Here is a 10,311-nt window from a genome sequence, read left to right as displayed (position 1 = left end):
GGTCTATTTGAAAAAGTACATATAAAAATTTTGATCCTTTCCGGAAAAAAAATATACATATGAAATATTGGACCTAAATGAAAAAAATACATTTAAACAATAATACTAAGATGAATTTTCACTTGATATGTGGAATTCTGAGCAGAAGATATGTTTTGTAATGAAAATCACTTTGCTGTTAGCGACATTCAGTATCAGAGTATTCCTTATAAGCGTGTTTTACTGTAAGAGGAATTTCCGGAAAAAATTTGTTCCTAACGTTCGTTTTTTCATTTTGAATTGCCTCTTGCCTTCAACTAAACACACAACAACTTTCTCCCCATTCTTATTTTTAATATTAAGTAAATCAGGAAACTTATCAACCAGAGAGCTACATATTTTTGTTTGATTTTGGGCACAAGCGACGTGTAGGACCGTATTACACTCATTGTCCACAACATATAATAGATCTGGGTAAGACTCTATCAAGTAATCAAACATTGCCTGTTTGTCCACGTGACAACCCACGTGACAACAGAGGTGTAGGACGGTCTGACCGGAACCTGTTTTACTGTGGACATCTAGACCTTTCTCCAACAGAAACTTAAAGAGTTCTACGTTTCCCCCGATAGCTGTATCATGTAATGCATTTAACCCATCATTATCCTGAACGGTCAGTAGCTGTGGCTGATGACTGACTAAGTACTCACATATCTGCACTTTACCGTTAATACAACATTTGTGTAGGACTGTTTTACCTTTGTTAGTTTTATCGTAAACGTCTAAGCCTTCGTCTATCAAAAGCTTGAAAACTTTAATGTTTCCACCCCATGCTGCTTCATGTAATACAGTCTTTCTACCATAGTCACTAATTCTTACTAAGTCAGGATGATTCTCGACTATGTACTTACACATTTGAACCTTACCATTCATGCAGCACATGTGAAGGACTGTTTTACCTTCTTTTGTTTTACTGTTTACATTTAATCCTTTACCTATCAGAAACTTAAATAAATATACATTTCCACCCCAGGCTGAGCTATGTAACAGGGTTTCTCCATCATTGTCAATTTTTTCTATTAAAAAAGGGTAATTTTTTACCAAGAATTTACACATTTGTAACTTACCGTTCATGCAACAAAAGTGTAGGATTGTTTTGCCAGTGTTTGTCGTATTTGTAACATCAATGTTTTGCTTAGTTAGAACCTTGAAAACATCGATATTCCCTCCCCATGCCGCGTCATGTAACGCGGTCTTTCCTTTATTATCAGAAAGTTTGATCAAACAATGATAATTCTCTACTAAGTACAGGCATAATCCTATCCAACCATTCTTACAGCACAGATGTAAGACTGTTTTGCCTTTATTTGTTTTACTTTTTACATCCAAGTTGTGTTTTATCAAAAGTTTGAATATATCAATATTTCCTCCACAAGCTGCATCATGCAAAAGATTGCAGCCATCATTGTCAATACTTTTGACTAAGGATGGGTATTTACTGATAACATACTTTAACATTTCCTTTTGTCCTTTCTTACAACAGAAATGTAAGATTGTTTTACCTGTAAATGACGTATTTTTAACATCTATTCCTTTATCTAAAAGAAACTTGAGGATTTTAACATTTCCTCCCCTGGCTGTTTCATGCAAAACATTTATGCCACTACTGTCAACAATTTGCACCAAGTCAGGCTGATCATTAATCAAATACCTACACATCTGTAACTTACCATTTTTGCAGCAGTAGTGTAGGGCTGTTTTACCTTTATTTGTTGTTTTTTTAACATCTAAGTTTTTCTCTTTCAGAAACCTGAAAACATCTACATTACCCCCTCTTGCCGCATCATGTAACACATTTTTTCCATCATTGTCACTGATACTGACGAGTTCAGGATGAGCGTTGACTAAGTACTTACACATCTGAAAGTTATTACTCATACAGCACTGGTGTAGAACTGTTTTACCTACAGCTGTTGTACTTTTAATATCTAGGCCTTTGCTCAACAGAAGTTTTAAGACATATATATTTCCTCCAAAGGCTGCATCATGTAACACATTTTTGCCTTCAATGTCATCGATTTTGATTAAGTAAGGATAATTTTTGACTAAGAAACTACACATCTGTGACTGTCCATTCCTACAGCATCGATGTAGGACAGTTTCACCTACATCTGTTGTACTCTTAACTTCTAAGCCTTTTTCTATTAGAAGCTTTAAAATATCAATATTACCACCCCAGGCTGCGTCATGCAACACACTCTCCCCCTTATTGTCATTGATTTTTAGTAAGCCAGAGTAATTGTTGACCAAATGCTTGAACAATTCTCTTTTCCCATTTAGACAAGATTCATGCATGACTGTTTTACCGATGTATGTTGTAATTTCAACATCTAAGCCTATTTGAATCAAAAACTTGAAAATATCAACATTACCTCCCCAAGCTGCATCATGTAACAGATTTCTGCCATCACTGTCCATACATTTGACTAACTCGGGGTGTATTTGGACCAGGTACCTACAAAGTTCTAATTTACCATTCCTACAACAGTAATGTAGGACGGTTTTACCGGCATTTGTTTTACTGTTAACATCTAAGCCATTGCTTATTAGAAACCTGAAAATTCCAACGTCTCCTCCCCATGCTGCGTCATGTAATACAGTCAATCCATCATTGTCTTTGAATTCGAACAAGTGTTGATAGTTATTGACCAAGTACTTACACATGCCTAGGGTTCCTTTTCTACAGCACCAATGTACGACAGTTTTACCTTGATCTGATGTGTTTTCTGCATCTAATCTTTTTTGGTTCAAAAACTTAAAAATTTCAACATTTCCTCCAAAGGCTGCACAGTGTAATGCAGTCATTCCATCATTGTCAATGATATTAACAACGCAAGGGTAATTACTGGCTAAGTACTTACACATCTGTAAATTACCATTCATACAGCACAGGTGTAGAACTGTTTTACCTTCATTTGTTGTACTTGTTATGTCCAATCTTTTGTCTACAAGGAGCTTAAAGATATCAACATTTCCTGCAAAGGCTGCTTTATGTAGTACACTTTCTCCATTATTGTCAATTACTTCTACTAGCTCAAGGTAATTCTTCACCAAGTACTTGCACAACTGAAAGTTACCATTCATACTACTTTCGTGTACGGCTGTATGACCATAATTTGATGTACCTTTAACATCTAAACCTCTCTCCATCAGATTCTTGAAAATATTGATATTTCCCCCCCAAGCCGCAGAATGCAACACATTAAACCCCCTGAAGTCATTTTTTTTTACCAAGTCTGGGTGCTTGTTGACCAGGTACGTACACATCTTGTATTTTCCACTTAAACAGCAAAGGTGTAAGACTGTTTCACCTTGATTAGTTGTGCTATTAACATCTAAGCCTTCTTTTATGAGTAACTCGAAGATTTCAATGTTTCCTCCCCAAGCTGCCTGAAGTAAAACAGTCCAGCCATCATTGTCAATGATTTTTACTAAATCAGGGTAGTTTGCTAGAAGGTACTTACACATATCTACCTTACCATTCATACAGCACATGTGTAGAACTGTTTTGCCGCTATCTGTTTTGCATTCAATATCTAAGACTTCATGAAACATACACTTGAAAATATCAACATTTCCTGCCCAAGCTGCCTGATGTAATACTTTATATCCATTTCGCATTTTGCATTCAAATAATTTTGAATGATATTTGACTAAATACTTACACATTTCAAGTTTTCCATTCAAACAAGCCATTCCTATTGGATTATCCTGGCAAAACATAATTGATAAAGAGGCATCCTTTTTTAAAAGGTATTTATATAGCTCAATATTTCCTGACTGCGCAGCCCAGTGGAGAGAAGAGCGGCCATGATAGTCATCAAATTCCTCTGTGAGTAAATCAGGATATTTATCACAGATATACTTCACCAAGTCTAACTTACCATTTTGACAAGCGTAATGAAGAACAGTAGAGCCATGATGACTCCTAGAATAAGGATCGGACCCATTTTGTATTAACGTTATAAAAGCATCTTTCTGTCCGGCATATGCAACAAAATGAAGTGCATTCCCACCTTGGCTATTTTGTACATCAAGTACTGATGGGTAATGCTCAATTACACGATTTATAAGTTGATTTTGTCCAAGGAGACAAATTTCATGAAGCAAGCTTACTTTCAGAAATAAATGATTAGGATGGTTTGAAAATTCTGTTTGATAAACATCTACGTTTTCTGTGAAACGGAACAGCATCTCAGCATTTCCACTTTGCACAGCATAGAAACAAGTTTTGAGGTCATAAACAACACCTGTCTTTAGAAGCATGTCCACAACATCAACATGATTGTAACTGCAAGCCTTGTTCAATGACTTATATATTTCTTTTTCTGGTGAATTGTGCAGCAGAAAGGCAACCATTTTTGCATTACCTGCTTTTGAGAAATGAACCAACATAGAATCATCTCTTGCATCAAAACTATCCCTCATTGCCATTACGCACTCCTTATTCTTCATAAATTTATCCGTAAATTCATTGTTTGCCCAAAGTTCCATTAAAGATATTGATTTAAATGCAGACACTGTTTTCATTTCTGAAATCACCACTCTTATCCTTTCAATCAAGTGTGAAAAAATTTCGACCTCTATTGTAAATTTGTTTGGCGACGTGTGTGAAGAAGATAAGGAAACCAACAAAGATGGGTCACAAGAAGAAAAAACTTCCCTTGAAAAATATTGGCAAAGATATTGAAAAAAACTCTCTTGGACGGAACTGTGCGAAATTCTGTATGACTGTTCAATATCATCACGTATCACAAATACATCTTTAAACCATTCAGAAGAATGGTTCAATTTCTGTAGTGTTTCACTGTTTTCTCTAATTCCTATGATATTCATGGCTTTATACTTTCTTTCCACGTCCTCAGACGGACGCTCTAATGTATCTATACTAATGCTTCCTCCACACAAAAGAAGGTAAACAAGAGCAACTGTCTTAACTTCTTTCTCTTTTATTCTGCTTTCAATTTGTTTCTGTAAAAAAAGAGGAGTATCCGTAAAGAGCTGTTGTACATCCATATTGGGGCTTAATTTGTTTCGCAATAATGTAAAACATTGTGGAATTCCCACTGAATTTCCAAGGTTTTTAACTTGTAAATTATTTAAATCTGGAACGTCTTGTTGTAAGCTGTATTTTTCCACAAAATCTTCTAATTCTTTTCGGTTCAACTGATTTTGTTCATCAGATATATCAATTACAGATGAATTGATCAAATCATTATATCTTAGTACGTCTGTACATTCTTTATATATATCGTTCCTAATCGTCATGATTAAAACGTTGCCATTGTCATCCTCTTTTGATACAGTAGCTTTTAAAATTTCTTGCCGAACTTCGAAATCATGCAACTCATCTCTTAATAAAGACCCTATACCAAATAGATTATCAATGAAAATTGCTATTTTAGAGTTCATTGGTATTGGTTCAATATCTTTAATTGAAAATATCTCTAATGGATCCATTCCATCCTGTTCAAGTTCAAAAAGGATATGTTTAGCAATTGTTGTCTTTCCAGCCCCAGAGTTTCCCTTCACAAATATATAGCCTTGGTTGTTAAGAGCATTTATGACTTTTTCATAGGTTCGTGTCTTGACAAAAAAAGGACTGACTTTCCTTTGGAAATCACTCAAAACTTTTCTGTTTTTTTCTGAAAAAAAAATCATTATATAAATTTTCTTCTGCGCCGCATTTACATATATTTGATGTTTTGGTGAATTTAAATAGACTCTAAATCATTCAAATGCAATCACTAAAATATTTTATTTTTCTATATAATACATGATATTCGTAAAATTCGTAATTTAGTCGCCTTTACACCCACCCACCCCTTTTCTTTTCCACATAAAACAACGTCGTGTGTTAAGAAAGGAAATAAAGCATGGAAAGAAATTTATTTCACCATGTAAGAATTATTCAATTTTTAGACGCTAATACAGTGTTACAATCGTTTGTTATTGTTATTTAAACCCATTGCGACTTATAAAAATAGCTAGGTGGATGAAATAAGTCCTATTTTTGTGTTTTGATATGTTCCCTTTTCACTGTTATAAAGTCTACCTCCAATTTTTATTTCATATTTCAAAAGAGGAATGAAAATCGCATGATATATGTAAAAAACAAAACATTTCATCATTTGTTCTTTTTTAATTTGTCAATTTCTTTGTTTATTGGGGAGTTTTAGTATGTAATTGTGTACAAATTTGAAAGAGACATGCTATGGAATACACTGATAAAATTAAAAATAAATAAATAAAGTATTAGATTGACGCTTAAATTTGACTTTTAATAAATGAGCAGATATAACATCTAAGTTTGATAGATACTTGAGTATCGTTCTTTGTACATTTTCTTTTTCTAAGTCAAACAAAAATAATATTAATTAAATAAAAGAAAGAGGGAAATTAACGAAAATCACCATTGTTCATTGCAATTTTTATTTTTTATCATATATCTTCAATTTGTAAAAAGGAAACTAAGAACAAAAATCTTCCATCCCTCCTGGGTCTGAAAACCCCCAGGCGGCAATTCCAAACAAACGTTTTATTAAAGGATGGCAGTATACTGTATTTTATTTCTTGCAAAGCATATCCTCTGTCCTCTAATTATACAGAAGACGGATAATTTCATAATCCAAATCGAATGGCGAGGGAAAAATTTAACTACTTACTTAGAGCATGCTTCACACAATAAATTAAACCCTTTGTGTCTCTCTTTATTTAATTACCAATATTTGTGTGTTTCATATCATTTAATCAAGATAACGATAGCTTGACCTTGACTGTTGCACTTTTGTACAGGTTGATTATAATTATACCCTCGGGGTAATATGTATCTGTCAGGTGACGGTCTACAGTGAGTAGATTTCAAACATAATACAGGCTCACTTCTATAGATTAAAAAATCTCTGTATGAAGATAGTCATTCCTTTTCAATGGGTTTAATATAGGGGCATTTTAGTTTTGTAGACACATGCATTATTAAACATTTGTTTTGGGTTGTAAAATTGATAAATTTCTCATGGAAAGCAAAGAAATCCAAAGAAAAAGAAAAGCAGGAAAAGAAAGATTTTTGGCCAGATATACATGTACTATTTAAGCAATATAGGAAGGTTTTTATTTATTTTTTCATATTCTAATTTTGACCTAAGTTGAATAATTTATGAAGAGAAACAGGGGAAGAGAAATAGATATTTCTTCCTGTATAATTTATGTAAATATATAGATTTTCTTTGACTATGTAGCACATCAGGGTCCATTATTCATTGTCTGTGACCTTGTCCTGTGTCCATGATTGTTATCTATCATTGGTAATGATTTGCTAAATAATTATGCACACAACGCCAGAGTTACCAAACCATGAAGCTTGGGCTTGGGGTGTACCAAGTGATTTGGTAGCAGAAAAAATCCTTTGTTCGAGGTATGAAACATGTACAAAGCAATTTATATTTAGTTTTTGCATATTTGAATTCATTTCTACGAGCTCAAACCAATCTTTAAATATAGATGTTAAGAAATCTCTATCTCTAAAGTCACATCAAATACCTTTTGTATGACGTCATATTGTATAGGCAAGTAGACTATTTTGTTGTAGTCTTTACATACCTGTGTAAAGAATAGAATGAACCAGAGAGGCCACCCTTGATCCAATGAATGGTGGAGAACAAAGAATAACAAACAACAGAGAAACTTTCAGCCAAGAACAATTAACGCCGGACTGTGTACACAAACCCACAAACAAAATGCAGGAGTACGTAGATCAGGAGGCTTAGAAACTTGATAAAAGAATTCAGTTGTGTTGTAATCGGTGGAAGTCAAAGGTCATAGAATGCAGACAAAATACAAAGACAAGTCTTGTGACGAACGTCTCGAAATTTAGATACAGGTAATAAAAACAGCTGGAAGAGGTCTTTGAACTGTTGCTACGAGTGCTCCAAATCAAAGTTTAGTTCGGAAGGTGAATGCGTATTTCGCTATCTCAAAATACATGATTCATCTGATCAATGAAAAAAAATCAAATCAGGATTTGGAGACACAATAGACATTCTTAATGGTTTGAAGCATAATGTGTATGCTAGATCTGTGTTTAGTAATTAGAAACTGTCTTATGTCTCGGATAGTGACTCTGTAGTCTCTACTGTCTACCAAGTTTGTGGATGCCCTTGCAGACGTAGCAACTAAAAGCGTAAAACTGAAGTTGATAAAGAAAAAGAAGAAGAACATGCAGAAAACGAAGTCTGAAGAACTTCAAGAGCAGCAAAAGAAATTACTAGAAACCCAATAATAGAAAGTGAGAAAAATACAAGCGGAGCAGAAAGTTGCAATGGCCGAAGTAAAACTCTAAGCTGATCTGATGCAAGGCATGTGAACATCACTGCAGCCACTCAAGTAGTCATCAAACTGGCCATTATTTTGTCACATCTGTTGGTAGCCAAACAGCTGTTGCCCCAGTTGCTTGGTCTATTATACGCAATCCTACTGTTGTATTTGTCATCATACTGTATAAGGAAAAATATCGCCTTATACACCATTTAGCTCCACTATAACCATGCTGCAGCCAAGTCAAATAGCACTGTAACTGACGATTCTGCAACAGGTATCTTAGCAAAGCAAAGGTGTTTGCAGACTCAATATTAATATACTCCCCATACCTAAGCCCTCAGTGTTTACTGGAGATCCACTTAGATTCGTACAATGAAAGACGTCCTTTCATGCATAAATAGAACGTAAGGACATTCCAGAGCTAGAATGATTCTTTCATCTTTAAAGAAACATATTAGGAGACACACAGTAGGCCAAATATGGATTCTTCTACAGCGAAAGCATCTTAACATATGAAAATGTCAGACAGGACAGATAAGGACAGCCGTTTTTTATGCAGCAGGAAATTTCGGAAGAGACTTTCAACTAATCTATCAAGATTTACCGTCTCAGGTTCCAAACCTCAAAATTCTAGACGACTAGAACTGCTTCGAAATTCAGAAACTATTGAGCAAACTTCTTCATTAGGCTGAAATGTGTTGATATCGCCAAGTTAAAAAACTGTTGATTCAGCTGGTGAATATCCGTCATTCTCAAAGTCTCGACTGTCGACTTTGTTGTAAAGTAGGCTTGCATTGCTTGTAATCCACTCTGCCAATCTTTGCACTCAAGGACACTGACACAGATCCTACCAGAGAACACAAAAACAGCAATTGCAAATTAAATGTCTGGGCAATGACTTCAACCCATCAGCATAACACGACAGGACCTGAAACAAACCCTGAATTGTGCGAAGTCATCCTTTGTTCAAGTATGAGAAATTTACTGTCTTATCTATAGATCACAAAACGAGCTGAAGTCTGTGTTTTCGATGTCTACGCAACAGCAACAGAAACAAAGACTGCAAAAGGGAAAAAAAACATGTCGTATCTACAGGAAATCTTCAATCTGTACATCGTATATACCCGGTAGATGATAAAATATGCAACAAAACATCGTCAGTGGCAATACATTGAGTCTGCCAGCAACCTTGCTGATCACGCCTCTTGGGGAGTTCATGGATCTGAAATGAATGGTTCTTCATATAAGTGATTAGTCCATTGCTATGGCAACCAAATATTTTTACCCCAAGTGTTGAAACAGAGTTTCAACTTGAAGTTTCTGAAGTGAAATCTGCAAGGTCTCTGTGCACCGAAACAAAGTGTTGAAACAGAGTTTCAACTTGAAGTTTCTGAAGTGAAATCTGCAAGGTCTCTGTGCACCGAAACAAAGTCTAATGGTCTCCACATTCTGTCTAGATTTTCATGTTGTAAACAAGTGATACCCTTCTTATCAAGAATGTAGATACTATGTAATGATTCAAGGGAACTCATCCGCCAGCCCCGTAAGAATGGCTTGATGCAGAACAATCAATCATCAAGCTTGTTTAACATGAAACCTTTGAGGATGCCATCAGAGCCCTCGGAAAATTTTAAAGGCCCCCAAGGTCAATCTCCCTGAAATCTCTAGAACCATTTCTACACTTCGAGTTCAAGACCGAGTAAGAAAGACAACATTGGTTTTTTTTCTTACGAGACCTCAATAATCATAACCAAAATATGTCAATGTATATGCAACAAGTTGAGACGACCAACAGAGACACAGAGAATGGCAAAATTGCCCAAGGAGCGTATCGACCCATCACCAAAATTCAAATATCTAGTATGCATTGTTTGACCTGTTTATTGTAAAACGAGGACGGAGGCTAATGAACTGACTTGGTTTAAAATTTACTTGCATGTGCTCTCTAGCTATTAA

General features: G+C 35.1%; 1 protein-coding gene across 1 annotated transcript; it reads right to left on the bottom strand.

The window, feature by feature from the left end:
- Positions 1 to 219: 219 nt before the first annotated feature.
- On the bottom strand, positions 220 to 4,473 carry LOC134250799 (serine/threonine-protein phosphatase 6 regulatory ankyrin repeat subunit B-like). Its single transcript, XM_062733143.1, has one exon. It carries the CDS (start codon positions 4,471 to 4,473, stop codon positions 220 to 222), a length of 4,254 nt encoding a protein of 1,417 aa, XP_062589127.1.
- Between the last annotated feature and the right edge of the window lie 5,838 nt (positions 4,474 to 10,311).

The sequence above is a fragment of the Saccostrea cucullata genome, unplaced genomic scaffold, assembly GCF_032062105.1.
Source record: "Saccostrea cucullata isolate Sc308-1 unplaced genomic scaffold, CSIRO_AGI_Scuc_v1 ctg2675, whole genome shotgun sequence".
Lineage (NCBI taxonomy): Eukaryota > Metazoa > Mollusca > Bivalvia > Ostreida > Ostreidae > Saccostrea > Saccostrea cuccullata.
This window is presented reverse-complemented; position numbering and strand designations above follow the sequence as displayed.

Bases quoted from the DNA above. Each gene is read 5' to 3' on its own strand.
- LOC134250799 (XM_062733143.1), bottom strand. From the start codon at position 4,473: ATGGCAATGAGGGATAGTTTTGATGCAAGAGATGATTCTATGTTGGTT.